The 21,999-nt window shown below is 42.0% G+C and overlaps 1 protein-coding gene across 6 annotated transcripts; it reads right to left on the reverse strand.

Annotated features, from left to right (window-relative positions):
- Window positions 1-1,591: 1,591 nt before the first annotated feature.
- chd4b (chromodomain helicase DNA binding protein 4b) lies at window positions 1,592-21,918 on the reverse strand. Of its 6 annotated transcripts, none has more exons than XM_058647505.1 (40): window positions 21,645-21,917; window positions 21,137-21,292; window positions 20,498-20,631; window positions 18,971-19,225; window positions 18,743-18,858; window positions 18,508-18,607; window positions 18,207-18,411; window positions 17,700-17,821; window positions 17,442-17,565; window positions 17,101-17,273; window positions 16,275-16,520; window positions 15,828-16,031; window positions 15,477-15,688; window positions 15,075-15,206; window positions 14,901-15,000; window positions 14,479-14,670; window positions 13,919-14,119; window positions 13,628-13,765; window positions 13,263-13,384; window positions 12,989-13,162; window positions 12,744-12,885; window positions 12,389-12,638; window positions 12,141-12,265; window positions 11,953-12,045; window positions 11,723-11,864; window positions 11,408-11,577; window positions 11,006-11,195; window positions 9,939-10,025; window positions 8,893-8,984; window positions 8,270-8,403; window positions 7,980-8,124; window positions 7,696-7,852; window positions 6,791-6,876; window positions 6,453-6,699; window positions 6,318-6,374; window positions 5,958-6,128; window positions 5,744-5,852; window positions 4,819-4,951; window positions 4,538-4,733; window positions 1,592-2,878 (listed from the first exon to the last, which is right to left on the reverse strand). In XM_058647505.1, the coding sequence occupies exons 2-40, from the start codon at window positions 21,198-21,200 to the stop codon at window positions 2,676-2,678; spliced, it is 5,943 nt and encodes a 1,980-aa protein (XP_058503488.1). In that variant the 5' UTR covers window positions 21,201-21,292; window positions 21,645-21,917; the 3' UTR covers window positions 1,592-2,675. The 6 variants fall into 6 exon arrangements, with proteins under 6 accessions (XP_058503488.1, XP_058503492.1, XP_058503491.1 ...); XM_058647509.1 differs by having other exon boundaries at window positions 11,018-11,195; window positions 20,498-20,628; window positions 21,624-21,917; XM_058647508.1 differs by having other exon boundaries at window positions 11,018-11,195; window positions 21,624-21,917.
- Between the last annotated feature and the right edge of the window lie 81 nt (window positions 21,919-21,999).

Genomic DNA, 21,999 nt, shown 5'->3' on the forward strand with positions numbered 1-21,999 from the left:
CCTCCAACTCTTTGTCATGATAAGGCATCAGGCTCCATTACCACTGCAGCTGATCCTCCCACCCTGTAATTTACTTTAATTTTCTTAATTACCCGACTATCAATGGGATAAAATCTGCTTGTTCCTGTCGCCTTCTTTCCCAGCTCCGCCCCTCGCAACCTCTTCCACACACACAAAGCCTCTTTCTAATTTCACATCTCTCCTGAAAATCAGCATTTGCTCTCATGAAAATTCAACTCTAGCTTTCTGGGCGTTTAGGCAAATTACATCATGTATCATAAAGTTAGTTGCATTTTCTAGATCTGGCATCAGCACTCAAGCTACATCAACATAGTACTTTAGTTCAACATCATCTTCCTTTAGCTTGTAATGTTTAATCTATGCAAACAGCTGGACTAAGGTTTACTGCCTTTGTTATCTAACTTTAGCATTTAGCTAGCATTTGCTAATTAATACACATTTGAAGTGATGTGCACATAAACAAAGATCTCTCCTGTAGGGAACATTTAATGATTAAGTTTTTTTGAGACATTTGTGCTGAAAAGCTCAAATGTGAACATCACCAAGGTCAGTAGGACTTATCCCCAAGTGACAACGAATAAATGGACAACAACACTTGGTTGTTGACCAACTGATGATACCTTTAAAAGGATAAAAATAATAATACTGTACTTAAAACTGCACTGTGTCATTTTCTTCACATTCCAAATGTTTCTTTGTTTTGCGTTTGCAGAAGCAGCTTGACACTGGCTGAATACCCACACCTGTGTTTCATCACCACCAGTTACCTGCAGTATAACATCTCAGCTCTTAATCAGAATCTTTCACCTACTTCTTTCTTTCTCCTCTTTTTCTTTTTATTCTATGGGAACAGATACATTATTTGCATGCTACGACTTTTACCTGGAAACAGGCTCAATACTCGGTCAACAAATACTATCAGACCTGACCTGAGGGAGCATTAGTGTGTATACAGCAGCAGCAGGGACAGAAAGCTTTTATTGTGTCAAACTGCTAAATGACTGAGTTTTTGGAACAGTCGAATTAACTTTCTGTAGACACATGATTCTCCAACCTGTCTCTCTTTACAATCGCATTGCTGGGTGTCATGAGATCTAAACACCACGATACTGAGAAACACAGAGACAGTCATGTGACGCTAACAAGGTTTATCAGCATTGTGTGAATTCATTTGGCAATGATTTGAATATAATGGACATTTCTTTATATTTAAAAGTTAGGTTTTATAAAACACAAAGGGGTAAAATGCAGTGTCTGTAGCCTTTGCTGTGATAAATGCCTGCGTACCCATCATTCACCAACCTGCCTATATGTGTGTAGTTCATTGTGATAATGTTCAGTGTCTTCTTACAGTGATGGACGTTGTTTTTTGTCTTGAGGGCGGAGCTTTGACTCCTACCTCCTTCTCCGACACCGACCTTTGTTTCTTTTTCCCCCAGACAACTTTATTTATTGATGGCTATCTGGACATGAAGCAGATTTTTAACAAATAACATAACAAGTGTGTTAGGAACAAATTATGAACTCACCATACATCTATGACTTTACATGAAATGGATAAACCTTAACAAACTGTTGACTTTTTATTTTAGTAGTCCATAAAAACAGCAATGATAAAAACAACAAGGTGGTAACCATAATAATAATTACAATAATATTCAATTATGTAAAACAACAGAACAGACAAGAAATTAAATTAAGATTGCCATCGTCCTTCAAACCTTTCAATTGAACCAAAAGTTGTGGAGCTATTGCATGTCCATACGTTCGGGCAGGTAAATCTCCAGGGAGCAGATCTGTGATGCAGTGAGGAATGTCAAGGTGCTGGTTAGGGAAAGGGCTGAAGATGAATCAGGTCACCTGACTGAACAGGTGGAAGTTTGGGATGGAGGGTAAGGGCCCAGAAGGAGATAACAGTGAGAGTCTCTCAGTGAGGGGGCACTCTGCAGTAGAGATGCACATCAGTATGCCCTGCTTCTAGGTAACCACACACACACACACACACACACACACACACACACACACACACACACACACACACACACACACACGCTCTATTTCTCTCTCTTTCAGTCTCTCCACACACGCACGCAGGTGAGAACATGAGAGTTGAAAAAAACAAAACATTGAAATATCACAACTTTCTACATGTGAAAATGAGCACAATAAAATCCCTCAATTTCTTTAATAATCCAAAGGTTACTACAAAGCATCAGTATACTGCAAACATGCTGCTTTCACTCCTGTCTATCCCTGTCAGCTTAATGATACACAAAGTTACATACATGAGTTTGAAACCGCTGTACAGACAGAGCAGGACAGGTCAGTGGCGCTGCCTCTAGTACAGTCACGACGACAGTCCTCAGGTTGGACGCGTTAAATCTGAATCCCAGTTGAGGAGAACGACCTGTTTCGAGAGGAAAGAGAGAGGACTCTTCTGTTCACTCCTCTCCTACGTCTAAAGTTCCAGTCTTTTCAAAGTCCAGCAGCACAGCTGATGTTCCTCTGAGTCCAGAGATGGATGGTAGGTGCAGAGTGAGGACGACTAGCCTGACAGCTGTACATGATAGTCAAGGGGCAGGAGTCTGCTACATGGCGGGGAGGTGAGCGCGACTGGCTTTAGTCAGTGAGTGTGAAGTATGTAGTGTGACTGGTCAGCGAGGTACCTGCATTTGCTGTGAGGTCTGTGACTGGTTCTGGGTGGTGACGTCTGGACCCCGGCTGGCCAGTCGGCTGAGGATGTTCCGCTCGGACATTTGCAGCCGAACAGCAACTGGGGGTATCCGGGCAATGGTTGCTGGGAGACGTGTGACATCAGCCTTCATGTCGCTCAACAGTTCCTCGAGCTGTTTGAGAACTGCAATTAGAACATTGAATAGTGTAATTAAAAGACTGCTTTAGCATTTCTCCTGCTATACAAGGGGAGAATGTTTCCATACTTTTTAAGATGCAGTCATCTGGAGCAGAATTTGCTGTTCACATATGATGAAGGCAACGGGATATTGATGATAGTGTGATAGTGTCAGGATGGGAAGCAGGCTGCATCCATACTTGTCAGTTTTCTTTTGAAAAGTGCATCCATTCTGCTCTGCATACTCCTGCCACCCACACTACCCCAGCAGGGAGATCAAGGGTTTTGGATCACATTTTGACATTAAGTGGACTATATATATATATATATATATTAAAACTGTGTATTATTCAGAGTTCCTCCTGCTGTGTTCTGTTCTCACATGATCATATTCATGATATATACGAGGAGGAGAGCAGGACAATCTCCAGAGACTGTCCAGAGAAACTGTGGACATTTGACATAAAGCCCCAGTGAACAACCTCTGGACTTCAGTGCATGTCTGGTGTAACATTCACTTTTTCACTTTTTCTTGCAATTCACCTGTGTTACTGTTCTGTCGTCAACTTATCTGCTGCCTGCTTTGTTATTAGACAAGACAGAAAGTGATATTTCCGGCAAGACAAATGAAATAGGATCCCTCTCCTGAACTGGCTGGATATGGAAAGGAGAGCCTCGCAATAATAAGTTCCACACAGAAATGGATGGGAGACAGAAGTAGTCCTGAGGACACGGTGAAAGTTGTTGTTTATAACCACTCAGTAAAATAACATGAGAATATTGTGATGACATTGACACACCATACAACATCACACTATATCAGCATCCAAACTAGCCAACTAATCAGTAACTATTATAAAAATTCTAAAATGTTCCTGTGTCTAAACCCAAGCTTTGTACTTAAGCTTTGTACTGGTGCTTGGATTTTGAGGATGTCAACATGGACTCTGAGATTTACAATTGACATTTTCACTATTTTGTGACATTTTATGGACTTTCTTAGCTGGAGCTCTAAAATTGTGAAGGCAGGCTTCTCTTAAACACCACAAATGGATTACTGAGTGGTAGCGGTGCTTTTTTCTCTCACAAGAGGTTATGACAAGCTGTTTTTGTTCAAATGTGAAAGTTGCTCTATTTTTAACCTTTTGCACCTGATGTGGTTACATGTGCAGTTATAATTGGAGTACACAAATGTTAATGTCTGTGTTAAAACACAACATCTGTCCTGACACTATCCCTCTCTCAAACTACGCTTAAGAAAACATATTGTAAGATAACACTAATATTTATATTTATTTTGATTTCCTGTCCCCTCATTCAATGCAGTGCCTATAATATCTGCTTTTGTTATCTTTTTATCATGTGACATGTAAAGCACTTTGTGTGTTTTGAAAGTTGCTGTGTATTATCATATTATAATTACCACTACACAACCGTTACTATGTTTCTGTAGTCAAGATAATAGAGGTCATTAACAAAGTGCGTGGTTTTTCATCCCATCTCAGTCCCTCTTTATCGAGACTGTGCAGCCTCCTGAAAATAACTTTATTAATATGTGAATTTGTGGAGCCTTTAAATTTTTCATCATTGAGAATCATTCATATCATTTCCAGCCTCATGGCACATTGATTAAACCTGCCTCTTACATATATTCCATATGTTTACCTTTGTGCAGCACTGCGTTGGCAGGTTTGTTCCCTGACATGGACTCCTTGCTGAGGTGCTGGTGGGACTCGGCGAGACACTCCACCTCACTGAAGCGAGTGTTCAGGGCCATGGAGGGGTGAGCCGGGTCTTCTGTCATGTTCAGGTAGGCCGCTCTCCGCAACTGTTCCTCAATCACCAACGCCTGCTCCAGTAGCTTTACAGGAAAGACACAGAAATGCCCAGTGAGATATAAATCACACACAGAAGTCGCAGGGAAACGTAACAACAACTCAGCTCACCTTGAACCTGCGGGCAAGAAACTTGTTCTTGATCTCAAGGAAGTTTCCTCTGCTCATCTCCCCTTTGAAAGGCTCGTTGAGGATGGCAAACCTCACATCGTTCTGTACATCCTGCCACCGAGCGTAGCCATGGCTGAGAGACGCCAGGGTTATGGGTAACAACAGTTTCTTGTGGGTCATATTATCATCAAGGGAGGGAGAGACGCTGGATGCTGTTACAGCACACTTCTAATAAGCATTCCTATTTACCATGAATATTCATGAATAATTTTTCCTTCATGACCTAACAAAGCTGTGCACAACTAAATCTCCTAAAAGTAATTCAACTTAAATGCATTTTTTTAGCTGCATGGATCAATAAAAATATTTTTACTAATTACTTAAAAAGATATTCTGTAAAAATATTGAAGCCAGGAATCTCTTTCTCACAGAAAACAGTATGCAGTGTGGTATTTGTGTTTCATACTGCACTAATGTAATATGAAACAGCAACTAACGATCATTATAATTTGTAATTAATTTACCAATGTTGTTTGATCTCTAAAATACAACATTCCCAATTCAACTATGAGTGGGATGACAAATGTGTCTTTATCACACATGGGAGTTTAACTGGGGCCACATCCACACCACTACATTTCTTTAGTTTTTCAAGTTAAAAACAATGTGGGTCCAAATGAGCATTTCAACTGTGTTATCAGAAGTAGCCTGCATCCATAACTAACGCACCATATCACATGACCATTCAGGTACACAAACACAGAGAAAGCAGCATTTTCATATCTCTATTTTTCTGGGCTTTGAAACACCAGGTTAGTGTGGATGGCAGGTGTTCCAGGAGCAGAATTTATATATTTTTTAACAAAAATGACATAACATGGTTGTAGCTTAGATCTTTCTGTCAGTTGTACATTTGGAAGGATACTGTATGATGCCAGCCAGTAGCCAGTAGTCATGGCGACGGTGCCAAATCTCAAAGGTTTTCTTGGTGACAGTAGCTGCTCGCTCTTCATTCTGCCACAGAGAGTGAAGCTCTGGAAAGGAGGACAGAGAAGTCAAATGAGTTTACTGAGTGAGTGTGTGTGTGTGTATATACTCTACATATATGTGTGTGTGTGTGTGTGTGTGTGCGTGTCCACCTGTGAATCCTCCATCAGCTATGTTGAACATGAACCTCTGCTTGGTGGCTTTCTTCTTCTCCTCGCTGACGTTAACCACCGGTGCAGCTGTTCCCCCATCTTTGGTGTTCTCTCCATTCTGCAGTTTGCCAGACTCGTCTGTTTTTACACCATCCTTCTCTTCTCTTTGATCTGTTAGAAAAAAGAACAGCAACACGGTTGAAAAGACATGACCTCATTATGGAAATGTTCATGGAAATAAATGATGCTATGTGTTGTACAGTATTTACATTTAGGCATTTATTCATGACACACAACTTTTCTTTTATATTTTATAATGTTTAAGTCTCTTTATTGACTTGAATTTTTACTTGTCTGTACCTTTCTTCTCCTCTGTGGATGAAGTGGTGTCCATCTTTTCATCTTTGCCATTTTCAGCTGAAATGAAATTAACAGTTAGAATCAAAGAGAAGGTAGATTTGAAACATTTAAAAGCATTATTATCATCCATCTCACCTTTAGACTTGTCCTCCTCTAAATCCAGCATGCCCTCTGGACCATTGCCCTTAAGAGTACTTTTCTCCCCCACGTCCAAAGCCTGATCCTTCTCTTTTTCCTTTTTCCCCGTGTCTTCAACCTCCTTCTCCTTCCGTTCCTCTCTAGCTCCAGTCTCCTTCTCCTCCTTACCGGCTACAGCGTCCGACTCTCCTTCCTTCTTTTCAGGTGCAGGGGATTTTTCTGACTCATCTGGGATTTCAATTATCTTTGGGATACATATTTAGGATTAAATTAGATAAATCCAATTCTGAATAATATTCCTACCGATCATAAAAATGGCTGATAGTAGAATTTACCTCTGGATCATCTGTCTTCGTAGCTCCCTTGCCATCCTCTCCCTCCTTCTTTAAGTCATCTTTGTCCTCAAGTTTAGATAAATCCTCTGTAAAAATGATGTGTATGTTAAAATCCTTCCTCTGTTCTGCTTATATCACAACAATGTGGTGGTCTCAGACTTTGTCTCATAGTTTTATGGATGTAGCCACAAGAGGGCGTTAGCCTAACCTAAATTGTCAACAATAACTGCATTAAAATTTTGGCTGTAGCAAAAGTTGGGCTTATGCATGTGGTGGTCAAATCAGCCACTTTTTTAGGTACACCAGTTCAAGCGCTTGCTACAGCAAACATCTACCCAGCCAATCACATGGCAGCAACTCAATGCATGTAGGTACGGTCAAGAAAGCAGGCCTGCTTAAGTTCAATCTGAGCATTAGCTTGGGAAAGAAAGGGGATTTAAGTGACTTTGAACGTAGCACGTGTTGGTGTCAGAACAGCAGGCCTGAGCATTTCAGAAAATGCTGAGCTACTCTCATTTGTAAGCACAACCACCTCCAGGGTTTAGAGATAATGGTCCAAACAAAAGACAATAACCAGTGAGCATTAATTATCTTCAAAAAATGCCTTGTTGATGACAGAGGTCAGATAAGAATGGCCAGATTAGTTCAAAATAATGGAGAGGCAACAGTAACTCAAATAAAAAAAATCATAACAACCTTGGTATGCAGACAACTATGTCTGAAAGTACAAGACATTGAATCTTGAAGCAGATGGGATACAGCAGCAGAACACCACACCATTTGTACCTAATTAAGTGGCCGCCCACTGTATATGTGTGTGTGTTGTAGGACACTTCAAAAGAAATGTTTCTGCTTTGAAACTTAAATGAAATTACCTTGGTGTGTAAATGTGTGTATGTGTTTACCTGGGACAGGAGTGTTGGGCTGTGTGTCTGCAGGAGTCCCAGTAGAAGGAGTCTTGGGGTCTTCACCTGCAGCCAAAGCTACAGCCCTTTTGTTCTCCTCCAGTTCTGCCATCCAGGGCATTGACCATTGTCCATTAACATGCTCAAACTCCTGCACCTGTTTTCAATATGTCACTCTGTCAGTCATTTCATTTTATATCTTAAAATAGTAAAAGAGTAATAATAAGAAGTCATAAACACGCTGTGTGAAGCATTCAATGCTTTGTGCTGTGTATTCATATTACCTTTTTCCTTATGAGGGACATCACACCAATGCGCGTAAGCACATGTTGCCTTGACAGACCCTCACGCGGGACGCCGTCTGCAAAGGTCTCTGCTCCATCAGCCCCTGGCTCACAAAGGTGACGCATGAACAGGGACACGTAAGCCCTGAAAACGTGTGAAGGAGAAGGTGAAGGCATGTCCCCATATATACATGCACACATTTGACAAGGAAGCATGAGGAAAATAAACTGCAAATCAAACAAAATGACAGATATAGTACATGTATCACACTAAAATATATGTTACTCACTTGAATTCTTTCTCAGATTTCCCTCTGAGATCCCGCACCAGCCACTGGTTGGTGAAAGCGTCCTGAGGAGGCATCCCATAACGCATTACTGCATTCAGGAAAGCCTTCCGCTGCCGTGCATTGAACCCCAACACCTGAAAGGTTTTTAAGAGTTCAAGATGTAAGTTGCGCTGCATAAAAGGAAGCAAGGTTAAACAAGAAAAATGGCAGCCCCACTGTTCTGCTTCTTGATGTTTTGTGCTGGATGTTCATTTGGAAGAAAACCCTTCTCAGGACTTGGGTAATATCCTGTCTGAATTATATCTAATGGTGAGACTGCAATTTGCAACTAAATCCTCTGCTCACCCATCCCTTTCCCAAGTGCATCAGGGAACTACCAGAAATATGTTTACACTCTTTCTACACTCGTCCACTCTCCCTGTCAAAGGTTTTGGCTGATGTGTCCATTCGGGCTGCTGTAGAAACATGGTGATGTAAGATGGCAGTATACATTTTTGTTCTAAAGCAATTACACACTTACATATTTTGGGGTAGTATATTCATTTCTGCCAGTAAACTCTCCTCAATATTAGGCACTGGACCATTAGAGGAAACCAGATGACTGGATTTGGCAGAAAACTCACCTCAATGTTTCCTCCGACCCTGGCCAACAGCGGAGGCAAAGGTTTGTCCCTGTCATTCCTGAGCCCTTTACGGTTTGGTCTTCGGGCGTTCGCTGTAACAACATAAAAGCTGTTAGCATGTTGGAAATTCAGTGCACATTTAAAGTGACAGTCAATACAGTGAGAATTGCTGATGTATGGTCATGTGTGCTCTTAACGTCTTTAACGCTTTTCTGTGAAGATGTTCCACTTACAGCTCATCACTCTTGACTGATGCTGCTGAAGTTGTACCTCCTCACAACCTGTCCACACTTTTATATTACAAGCTTCTTCTTCAAACATGAAGCTTTCTAAAACACTTACAATGGACAGCATCGTTGTGGGACACTGTACTTCATTTAATAAAACTGTATGAACAGAGCCAGAACTGAATAAACAATGTATAAAATTAGAACAGAACATTTACAACTTATTACACCTATAAATAAAATAATACTAACACATAAAGGAACAAATTTGTTTTGAAACAATAATTAATGACATTTTTTATGTATACATAATACACATTTCAAACTACCCTTGGTAATAGTCAATATGAATTGAATACACATTAACTTCTTTAAGTGTTAGGGGACAACGGATTTATTTATTTTTCCTGAGTTATTGCTTTTTTCTTTCCCTTTTCTTCCTTTGCTTTTCTCTTTATTTCTTTTCTTGCCTCTCTACGCTCTGTGCAGATGATGCAGCAACAAGTGCTGTTTCCTGAGTTGTTGAAGTTGTCAATGTGGATATCGTAGCTGTCGTCTGAGTCTGAATAAAGATCTGCAGGGACGGTTTGAAGGATGTTAGTGAATGACACAAATGGGGCTTTAAGTGTTGAGATTATTTATAATATGTAAATTCATAAGCATGAACTACCTCCAGATTGTTAGGATGAGAAGTTAAAGAGCAGCACAATGACCACATCAATGAATACAACATCTATTATTACAGAGTGAGAGAGGAGCTACTTTACCACAGAAGGACACACATGGTAAAACAGCAGTGAATTCAACAGTTATCGTTACCTTCTGTCCGTTCATCAAAGTCTTCGTCGCCCTCCTCTGAGGCCACTGAGTAATCAGATTGGTTATCTGACTGATCCTCCTGCCAGTCTGAACAAAGCACAGACAGACAGAAAAGTAAGAAAAAAAAAAAAAAGTAGAAAAGCATATCACTTCACTAACAAAAAAAGTAAGTCTAAAGTCATCATGATGGAGCTGCTTTTGTTTACGAGTAGTTGCTATCTCAACATTACATTTTTACTTATTATCCACATTTATTTGTCCTTAGGGCTTATTTCTGAAAATGAAATTGAATTTCTTGATAAATACTGGTTTTATTTGAAAGTGTTTTGAAGCGCTCGGCTGATGAGCCAGATTGAATACTGCCCAGTCGTGAACAAACCAGATCTTAAAGCAAAGACTTTTCTATTTCTATTACTTTTAAAACATTCTCTTTTAAAAATGAGCATCTTCCTTTGAATAGGATGCTCTTTGTTATCATTGTTGATAATCTCCTCAGGCTACATCAACAGTTACACTACACTGTCAGCATCTTTGTCTACTAACTTGTTGTTTGTCACAGCGTATTATGGGTAAAAACCCAAAACAGCTGTGTGTACATGAGTGGGTGTTAAAAATGTGTGTATTATTTCCTGGATATGTTGTGATTCTGTCATTTCCAAGGGATTAATATTGCCTTTCTAAAGATGCTTTGTCAGAGAAAATCTTCAGAGCTGTAACAATTAATCATTGTGACAATCAACTAATTAGACAGCTAGTTTGTTTATATTTCATTTCTATATTTTCCTGTCTCTTTGCTCCTCTGTGACAGTAAACTGAAGGTCTTTGGTTTGTGGACAAAACATTTGAGGACTTTGTCATTTAACTAATTATTTGCTAAATTAACTGGCAGATTAATAAAAAATATTTTAAACTGATAATACTTTCATTGCAGCCATAAACACATTACTATGCTCTATCTTAATTCACAAAACATCATCGCATGCACACTCATAACACCAACAACAAACACAGACCAACAGCACAGCATTCATACACATGAAGAGGTTGCATTATATGTTGTTCTGTACCCTGTCTTATACCTCGGTCCTCCTGGGAGCCGTCATTATAGTTCACAGGTTTTCGAGTTCTTTTGCCTTTGCCCAGATTGCGGGCGAGATCCTCCTGCTGTTGCTCATAGTGGTGACGAAGTAACTTCTCCCAGTAATCAGGATCAACACTCTCCTCTTGCTTGATCACCTCCCTTTCCACCTCCTCCTCCTTAAAGAAATTAGACAGTACAGAGAGTGCATGTGTACGGTATTCAAATTAAGACATTTTATGTGAGTAAAAACTAATTAACATTGTCTGTACAGGGCTGAACAATAATGTTAGAGGAAGTTCTTGCTAAATTTCAGAATATTTGAGGCAATTATGCTACAGCTACTACAGAAACCCACTCAAATTTCACACAAATTCAGACAAATTCATACCTCATCTTCTTCATCTTTGACCACATACTGGGCCACTTTAAAGGAGCTGAGGTATTCATTCATGCTCTGAATCTCAGTGTCATCTGTAGCAGACTGGTCCCTGTCGAGCAAGCGATCAATTGCGTGGTCATCGTAGTGGATCACACTGCTGTCATCCTCCTTGTTATCTCCTGAAAGCAAAACAAGTCAAATAAAATTAAATCACAGTCAGTCCCTGTCACTTCTGTGACATCAGAGTATAGTTCAGAATAAGGACAAAAGCCAGATTATTTGTGTCCAGCAGTATTTTACTGTATGTGGGTTAAATCAACTCACCCTCTCCAAGTTCATCCTTGAACAACTCCTCTGTTCCAAACTTAAGGATATCATCGAGCTCTTGCTTAGACATGGAGCCGGTCTTGGAGCCAAGACCCGGCCGCACCACCAGGTGGGTTAGCATCATCTTCTTCTTCGCCACCTAGTGGAACAAAACAGGTGAAGATGAAGACATGAGCAGGTTCTCATGTATAATTGTATAATTTCTTCTGGTGCTAACTGTGACAGACCTGTGTAATCCTCTCCTCCACAGAAGCTTTGGTGACAAAGCGATAGATCATCACCTTCCTGTTCTGGCCAATACGGTGAGCTCTGCTGAAAGCCTACAACATAAAAACATCAAATATAATTCTTACATTTCATTCACATCAAGAAACCAACCCATGTAAATAAGGTGTTGCAGTTAGGTTCTGCGTACCTGGATGTCATTGTGGGGGTTCCAGTCAGAATCGTAAATGACGACAGTGTCAGCAGATGCAAGATTGATGCCCAAACCACCAGCTCTGGTGGAGAGGAGGAACGCAAACTGCTGAGCACCAGGAGCTGTTGGGATGAAAATCAGAAAAATAAGCAAAGACATTTAGACATTTTGGCATTTACAACATTTAACGTATGACATAGTAGCAGATTTTAAGGAATTCAAACACATGTATGTCCATGTCTAACCGTTAAAGCGGTCGATGGCCTCCTGTCTCATGCTGCCAGTGACTCCTCCATCAATTCTCTCATATTTGTAACCTTCATTCTCCAAGAAGTCCTCCAGCAGGTCCAGCATTTTAGTCATCTGAGAGAAGACCAGAACTCTGTGTCCTCCATCCTTCAGCTTCCTCATCATCTTCATGAGCAACATCAGTTTTCCTGAGGACTTGGTCAGAGCTGTGCCCTCATACATCCCATTGGGAAGTTTTGGTGCCTCCTGTAATTTGAGCAAAAATTTAGTCCATTTAACAAGTTTCATAATCCAGTTGCTACAACCGAACATGCACATTATTTTCTTTCACGTGAAAAACATGGATCATACAGTGGCAGCTGCAGGGAAGAGGTAGGGGTGATTGCAGCACTTTTTGAGGTCCATCACCACATTGAGCAGAGAGACTTGGTTTCCTCCTCCACGCGTGTTCAGAGCCTCAAAGTTGCGTGTTAGAATGAACTTGTAGTATTTCCTGGAGTTATGAAAAAAAAGAAAATTAACTCAGACTATATATCACTCCAAACATATTCTCCAAAATGTATTTTGTTTACTACAAATCTCCTGTTATCACATACTTCTGCATGGGGCTCAGCTCCACTCGGACAATGAGCTCAGTCTTCGAGGGCATGTGTTTGAAAACATCAGCCTTCAGCCTCCTGAGCATGTGTGGTCCCAGCATGTCGTGCAGCTTCTTAATTTGGTCCTCTTTGGCAATATCCGCAAACTCCTCAAGAAACCCTTCCAGGTTGCTGTAGAGAAAAAGAAAAAGAAAAATACAAGCTGAGTCATAGTGATCTCCTACACACTGTGTAAGAAAGGGAACCACATGTGCTGTAGCTAAGCACTGACTTGAATCTCTCTGGGGTCAGGAAGTTCAGCAAGTGGAAGAGCTCTTCTAGGTTATTCTGAAGAGGAGTGCCAGTCAGCAGCAGCTTGTGTTGCAGTGGGTAGTTGTTCAACACTCTGAAGAACTATTAACAGGCAAGAAGAAAGACACCAGAGAAACACGATGAATTAGACAATGTCATGAAAAAAAATACAATCAAGAAGATATGAAAACATAATAGGTATAGTAAAATGATCATTTTCAAAAGAGGGGGTAGATAGGAACACTAACTAAATTCTACAGTAAAAATAAACATAACAGTAATATTTAAAAAAACAAGAACACAAACCTGTACTGTATAAAGCAAGGTTTGTTTGACGGATTTTACCTTGGACTGGTTGTTCTTGAGCCTGTGTGCTTCATCCACCACCAGACAGGCCCATTCAATGGAGCCTAATACCGCCTGATCGATTGTAATCAATTCATAGGATGTCAACAGAACATGGAACTTGACTGGTGAGTCTTTCTGTGAAGCACAAAGAACACAGGACATCATCACTAGTAATTTAGCACCCCAAAATGCATGAGTGAATATTTCTATACTTAAGCAGCATAGATATTCTAACTCTCCTATAGCACAGCATGTGCTAGTATACAAGCACAGTACATATGTTCTTACCTTCATCCTGGAAGCCTTTTTTCCACCTCGAATCGCATTTCCCTCAAAGGAGAACTCGTTCTCTCTGATGACAGCTCTGCTGTCTTTGTCACCTATGTACGTCACCACATACATGTCAGGCGCCCACAACTCAAACTCTCTCTCCCAGTTAATGATGGTGGACAGAGGGGCACTGACCAGGAAGGGGCCTTTGGAGTGACCCTGTACCAATGAAAGAAAGGTGGAATTCAATTTATTTGGTAAATTAAAATGCAAATAGTTAGATTTAAGGTTAGATCAACCGTAAGTGTAAATTAACAACTGTATATATTTTGTCTTGCCCTGCCTTTAGGGTACACCTCCTTTAATGGACAGAGTTACTGTGTGTCACATGTCTGAAACCCATCAAGTAACACTAGTTGGCAGGAGAGGGCAGACTTTTATTTCACTGACACATTAAAGTCCAGTCATCAGCTAGGTTTACATTCACAATTCACATGAAGCGAATTAGTTCATTAAGATGAGCAGTAACTGACACAAAAGTCAGCAAAGACATTCACATAAAGAGTACAATTCCTTACCTCCTTGTACAAAGAGTAGAGAAACACAGCAGTCTGCACAGTCTTGCCTAAACCCATCTCATCGGCCAGGATAGTGTCAGTGGCCTGAGCCCAAGAAAACCTGAGCCAGTTCAGGCCCTCCAGCTGGTAAGGATGCAGAGTTCCTCCAGTGCTGTCCAGGTAGTCAGGCTGTCGGTCAAACTTAATGGTGGGCTGCAAGAAAGAAAGAAAGCAGGAGGAATATCAATGCCATGTCTGTCTGTGCTGCAGGTTACTTTTTTATTCTGCAGGGAGAGTACACCTGACAGTCAACCTTCTTTTTTTAAATCAATAATCCATTAGTCTTGCAAAGAATATGCAAGGCAGGGTCTGTTTCACAGTGACCAGGGTTGTGTTTGGAAAGAAGAAACTTGTTTTTAAATTCAAACTTTCAAAATACATACATCCACGACTGGATTAGCCGGTGGTCGCTCTGCCTTTTTGACTTTGACTGGTTTCTTCAGCTTCTTGCCAGGTCTGCCCTCGTCACCCACCATCAACTCTCTATAAGAAGAAAAAGCAGTTTAGGGGAAAACATACATATAACACTCTATGGGACTTACTGAGTCACTCCATACCTGTGATTCCAGTATGTCTGTTTGAAGGGGTCATATTCCGGAATGTCCATGTCTTCACTCTCCCAGGTTGACTGGTCATAGGGCAGATCTCTCCATTTTACCAGGTAATGTACATTGCTCTTCTTATCCACACTAACATAAAAAAAATACAGGATACAGGATATTACAACAGAACAGCATCACCATGTTCACTATCCAAGTGTGTACTACTGTGCAGTTAAGATATGATAACAGTTATGTTATGAGTGTATTCTGTCTTTAACTATTTTTCAACTTCATATTCTTTCCAGTATTTGTTAAAGGTGGAATTACAGTACTGTAACAATAAAATAATCACAAAATGTCACATACTTAATTGTGAGTTACTGGTGATGCTTATTTTAATGAGACTGTTTGCCCTACCTGTGGTTGAGGATGCGGTGGATCATTAACCACTCCATCTTCACTCCATAACGGTAAAAATTTTCCTCCATGTGGACAAAGAGAGGATCTTTGTGCTTCCTCTTGGTGCTTTTACCGGCATCACCTTCGCCTCCAAAATCCACAGGCGGTGGTTCATCCATGTCAGTCTTCCTCTGGAAGTTACGAAACATCACCTGGCAGTTCAGCTCCAACTGGGAGAGAGTGACAGGGAGGTAAAGAAATATGAGTTAAATATGTAGGGAGAGGGAACAGAAAAATGTGACACACTTGCACAAAGTCAGCTACACAAAGCTCATTCTCAACTTTGGGTGAACTCGTTGTTTTTTGTACCTGTAGCTCCTGCACCCAAGAGCAGTGCCAGTAAGACATATTGCACCATTTGACAAAGAACTCCCTCTCTCTGCGTCCCACCAGTGGTGGAGGATCAGGAGCATCAGCAGGCAGGTCAACAGAACGGGGAACAGGTGTGGGTGCTGGCGGCTCCCCCCAGCGCCATGTCAAAACCTTCTGGACTTTTCCCTTCATTGGTAGACACTGTTATGTAATGCAGAGGGAGGAGAAATAATTTAGGTATAATGTGTATAGTGTATAGTGAAATTTACAAGTATGATAGCAAAAGGAAAAGCTGTGATGGTTTTGTCTATAATACTACAGGTTAACTTATACACAGCAAAAAGAGAAGCTCTATATCTCAAGCAAAGGCAAGATGGAATGTGTAATTTGTGTGCACACCCACGTGAGCATGTGCACGCGCAGATGCCAGTGCAAAGCTCTCACCTTGCAGCGGGGGCAGATCCATTCTCCGTTGGGGATTTCGGGGAGAGGAGGGTTGAGGCAGTGAATGTGGTAGGAGGAGGTGCAGGTGTCACAGCAAAGTAGCTCCCCTCCATCCTTGCACACCCGGCAGTACTCAATGTGGTGGTCATATTCCTCCTCCACCCCTTCATCCCTCCTGTCTTCCTCATCCTCCCCTTCTGCCTCAGACAGATCATCTCTGGCCTCCCACTGGATCCCCTCCTTCTCCTGGCAGAATTACAGACAGGGCAGTGGTGTGTGTGTGTGTGTGTGTGTGTGTGTGTGTGTGTGTGCGTGCGCGTGCGTGTGTGCATGCAAGAGAGGGTGGGGGGTGTGGACAGGCAGGGAAGGTATGCGGAACGGAGTGAAAGGAAAAAGGGGAGGGGTGTGGGGGGAATTCAAGAGCACAGAGGGTGGAGGGGTTGTGCGATGTGTGCGTGGAGCCACACATGGAGCCATAGCCGAGGGAGGGAGGGAAGGGAGTGGGAGGAACAAGATGAGGAAATGGGGGATGGGGGGGGGGGGGAGAGAGAGGATAAATGGCAACATGAGCAGTGTGGGTTTGGGGGTGGAGGGGGGCAGGACAAAGAGAAGTGGAGAATGCAAAAAAATGTCAAAATCCATTTCCTATTAACTCTCATGTCAGTGCAACTTTGCATGAATACACTTTGACACAACGGTATTTTCATTACAGGTGTAATTGTTGCACTGCTGTCTCATACTTGGGTAATCAGGCCCAGCCTTAGGTAACACACACGACCAAGTGGCTTTATCGGCCCACACCAAGGGGTGAGATTACTGTACTCACACAATGTGGGCAGCTCCATTTGCCCTCGGGTGCTTTCTCCATGTCAGGGTCCAGACAGACCATGTGATAAGCTCTGGGGCAGGTGTCACACAAAATGATCTCTCCTCCCTGCTGGCACACTTCACAGTAGTCCTGGTGGTCCGTCTCATAGCCATCGCCATCTTCTGTCTCCACTGAGAGAGGATGTTTACACAATAGTTGCAGGAAAAATTAGGTGGGAAAATTAGAGGGAATTTGGCACACAAAATCAGCAGTAGACCTCACCCTGGTCTTGATTTGAGCTTATTTGACAAAGCAAAACCTCCAGCCCAGGACTATTTCAGTATTATTTCTATGCCAACCTTTTTTCTTTTTCTTTACACCCTTGGGCTTCTTCTTGGGACGGCTGCTGCGATTCGAGCCATCAGACACAGAGAAACTCCCGTCGTCAAAGTCGCTGTCAACATCAGGTTCATCTTCATCACTCTGACAGAGTGACAGGGAGAGAACATTGAGAACAAAAGAAATACTTGGTTACATTACAGTATCAACATTCTGACTGTGGTGATTAAATAAATAAAGGATGAAAAATATAAAGAGACGAAAAAACTGGATCTCACCGATGAGCGCTTCCTCTTGCTGTTGAGGCCTCCTAGTTTGATCTTGAGTGGAGCCACTTTCTTAGGTTTGGGTTTTGGTGGAGGCTTCGGTGTAGGTTTCGACTTCTTGCGTGCATTAGGACCTAAGTTAACACAGGGTTCAGACTCTGTTTAGTCAAGAAAATACACTCTAAGAGCTAAGCTTCAATAAATATTTAAAGCTACAGTGCATAACGTTTGGTGAAAATCACTTCCTGTGTGCAGCACAGAAATGTCTCTACACACCATTACACAAACTTTCATGTGGAGTTGATAGACCTAATCAACATTATGTTAAGTCATTTGATAATAGTTTGAATGTCACAGACATTGTTGATTGTTTATATTTAAAACACTAGAGTTTTAAGCTGTACCATTTCATGTAATAAAATAAAATGAAGAATCACTTTTGTGAGTCCATTAATAAGAAACCAAGTTTCTTATTAAATCAAGAATTTGCACATAATTACAATCAACTTGTCATCTAACCTTTGCCCTCTTTAGTCTTGGCCTTGCGGAGAGGTGGTGCTGGAGGTGCAGCAGGTGTCGGAGCAGCAGCAGCAGGAGTTAGAGCAGTTGCTGGTGAAGTGGCGGCGCCTGTCTCTGGGCCTCCGTCTGTCCCTGCCACCACCATGTTCTCCACAGCTGCAGCCACATTGGCAGCTGCCAGAGCTGCATTGGCAGAGGCACTACCCTAAAGGAGAACACAGCACAGAATCAGTCAAGTACACAAGAGGACAGTGACACTCATTCATTAGTCAGATTTGTGACCATTTTCACAACTCAGTACCTTGAGTGGGTTGTTTGTGCTAAACTCTCTCCACTTAGCCATCATCAAAGTCATCATCTTCGACACAGCGATCTTGGGGTTCTTTGCTGCAATTAAAGGCCTGGCAAAAAAGCAAGAAAACTGTTATTATGTTGTTATTATTATTGATTGATTCATGCCTAACTCTTAAATATCCAGAAAGAGTCAGAGTAAAATTTACTCATACTGCATACAGCTTTAAAAATAGTTATCTTACCTAACAAACTGGCTGAAGGCCTTGTAGTTGGTGAGGGAGCTGTAGTCTCCCTGAGTGAAGACATGGTCAATGTCTTTCATGCCCCAGGCCTCCAGCAGCTGAGAGGAGCTTTTAGGCTGAGACAGGAGAAGAGACGTTGAAAATAACAACCACAGGAGGTCATTTTGACATATCAGCCCTAAAGGAAGCACCTATTCATTCTGCAGCCCAGAATAAATTAATCTTTACCTGGCAGTCATCATCATCGTCGTCATCATCGTCCGGTTCTGGGTCTTTACGTTTGCTCCTTGAACTGGATGATCCTCCTTTCTCTGCTGACACACCTCCTTTTTTCTTGTCTTTGGCAGAGCTCAACCGTTTCTTCTTTTTCCTCCCGGGGGCATAATCACTTCCTTCACTCTCTGACCGCACACCACCCTCGTCTACATCCCTCTCTGCTGTTTCTCTTCCAATCAGGTGCTCTGGAGAGCTGACAGGCAATTCCTACAAGACAAAGTAAGATTTTAAGGACAGTGTTGCTTTTTAATGCACCAAATGAACACAAATTTCACATTAAAATAAAAGCTTTTATTCTTTGTCAGGACTGTGCCACTATGCTTGCCTGGGGGCTGCATGAAAAGTCCCACAGCTCTGCCAGATGATGATTCATGGCAAATTTCACATAGATCTGATACAATAAAGTCACTACATCTAATAATAATTACAGACTATTTACATCACACAGAATTCTCAAATGTGAGGAGTGACAGCATCAGTAAAGGTTCTGGTCAATTATACTATTCTATAGAAATAATGGTTAACCCAGTATTTTTTGGGTTTGCCATATTTAGGACTTAATTGATACACAGCAATTACCATCAAAGCATCTTTTTCACAGCAGGTCAGCCCCACTGTCTACTGTAAACAAAACTCACAGGTAAAACAGGACTAGCATGTTAGCTCCCCACTTGGCTACAAAAACACCAGTCAGTCTGGGATGTTTAGTGTAAGTCCAGTAGATCTGCGGGACCCTAAAATTGAGCCCGGTGGCTCACAGGAGACATTGTTATTGTTTTTATTGGGCACTGTTAGGCAGGAAATGAATCAATATCTGCTACATTCCACTTGCACTGTTGTTATACTTAGGTGCACCACTTCATGTAAGGAAGCCAGGTTGATAGTCGCAGAAACATGTACGTAGCCTGACATGTCCATGTGTTTAGAGATAGAGTTTGGTTCCTGCAATGATTCCTCCAAAAGAGATCTCTTATTAAAGCCAAATGCAATCTACGTATGTGTTACTTAAAGTTAGACAAATTTATGTATGTAGGTTTCAGAATTTTACTCTTTAATAATAGTTAAACTTACTAGATACTTACTCGACATTTTAGTTAATAAAGCATCAACCATAAATGCTCAAATCCGTTTAAAAAAACCTAATATGGGTCAATATGTCTGTGTTGTTTTGATGCAATATAAAAATGACACCTTTCTGAAATCTGTTGCTGGTTTTACTTTAAACCCTGCTGCTTTCTCTAGTTTAAAACTAAGGACTGTATAATGACCCACTTGATTTCTCCAGCATGAAGTTCACAGTGCGTCTGTGTTAATAGTGAAAAGGGTTGTTGACTCTGGCACCTGTCTCCTCCACTGGACACAAAATGGTCTCGTACTGGTAGGTCAAATCAATGTTGTTTAAAGATAAAGTTTTAAAAAGTGCACGTATAACAATCCAGCTTATTTTGGAGAGAAAAGACAGCAAAGGAGCGCACTAACCTCTCTGATGGGTCTCTGTCTCTTGCTGCTCCTGCTCTCTCCTCGGCTGCTCTTCTTGGCTTTCTTCTTCTTCTTGGACTTGGGTACCTCCTCTACGTCAGACAGAACAGCATCCACCGGCTCGTCCTCATCTGCTTTCATTGACAGGCAGTCATTAGACAACAGCAGAGAAGAGAAGCCGGGGACAGGAGAACTGCTGCAGGCCACAGGGAGGAGGGGGGGGGGGGGGGGGACCGCGCAATGGCATGGCTTGGCAGATGTTCATGCACGCCTACACGTACACGCGCGCGCGCACATATGCAAGTGCACATACAGGCTAACACACATATACCGTAAAAGCGACAAGAGCACGCGTTAAAACTTGCCTTTGAAACTTTGACAGCTCTCGTCCGTACCCGAGAAAACACACACGAGGTTCGGAGAGCAAGAAAGGGTTAAAAATAACTGTAAACACTTGCTCGCCAAGTTCACGAACTAATCTGTCATGGCGAGTGACGGACGAGCTCGAGCTGACTACTCCTGGCTAGCTTGGGGCTAACGTTAGCTTCTCGGTGAAGGCGAGCTCAAGTCGCGGGGAGATGGACCTTGTTCTGCGGAGAGAGAGACAGACAGGGAGGGAGAGAGGAAAGGCGAGCTTACCGTGAAGTAGTGAGCGCTCGTCCACGGCCCCAAAGTCTTCCCTGTCATCCTCGCTGCCCGACATCTTCACAGCGTTTTAATTTAATTTCTTGCTGGTCGAATTAATCCCTCGTAGACCTTGCTCCTCGGCGAGGGAGGAGGGAAAATGACGTGGGACTGTTGGAGAATGGACCGGGGGTGTCCAGGCAGGAAGGGAGGGGGTGTGGGGAGGGGGGGTAGAAAATAAATAATAATAAATGGCACCGGTTTGAAGCTGATCCTTACTCGTCCCATAATAATGAGGATACATGTATATTTGTGAGTGTGAACTCTAACAAGTTGAATAATTGGATTATCTGTGCATTGACATGGTCTGTTGTTGATTTTACAGGTATATTTCTCTGCATAGGAGTGAATGAAGCAAAGTGATCCACAGTTATTTCCAAGCCTGAGAGGCAAAAAATGCATCGAGTTAAAACAGTACATAAAAGAAAAGTTGAAAGCCTACCTTGACACGTTAGAAACTTACAGTAGTGTGTATGTGTGGTCCCGGGTCGAGGTGAGCTCGCCCTTTTTCTCGGTGCAGGAATGAACACAAGTCAGGCTGTTCGTGCGGCAGTTGTTGTCAGTTAGTGCTCGTTCATTGAACCAATGATTGGCTGAATAAAAAGAAAAAAAAGAGCCGCCAATGACCCAAAACACGTTGTTCCGTCCCCCCCCCAACCTCACTGACAGAGCTTAGCTAACATCTTCACAAACACACAAAGGGGGCAGACATCCCATAATAATCCCCCCTCCCACACTCACACAGGACTCTGCATAGTTACCTCGCAACGGACAGACCATAATACTCAGCCTGCCCCCACCCCCTCCCACGAGCACGC

This window comes from Solea solea, chromosome 13, assembly GCF_958295425.1.
Source record: "Solea solea chromosome 13, fSolSol10.1, whole genome shotgun sequence".
Taxonomy (NCBI): Eukaryota; Metazoa; Chordata; class Actinopteri; order Pleuronectiformes; family Soleidae; genus Solea; species Solea solea.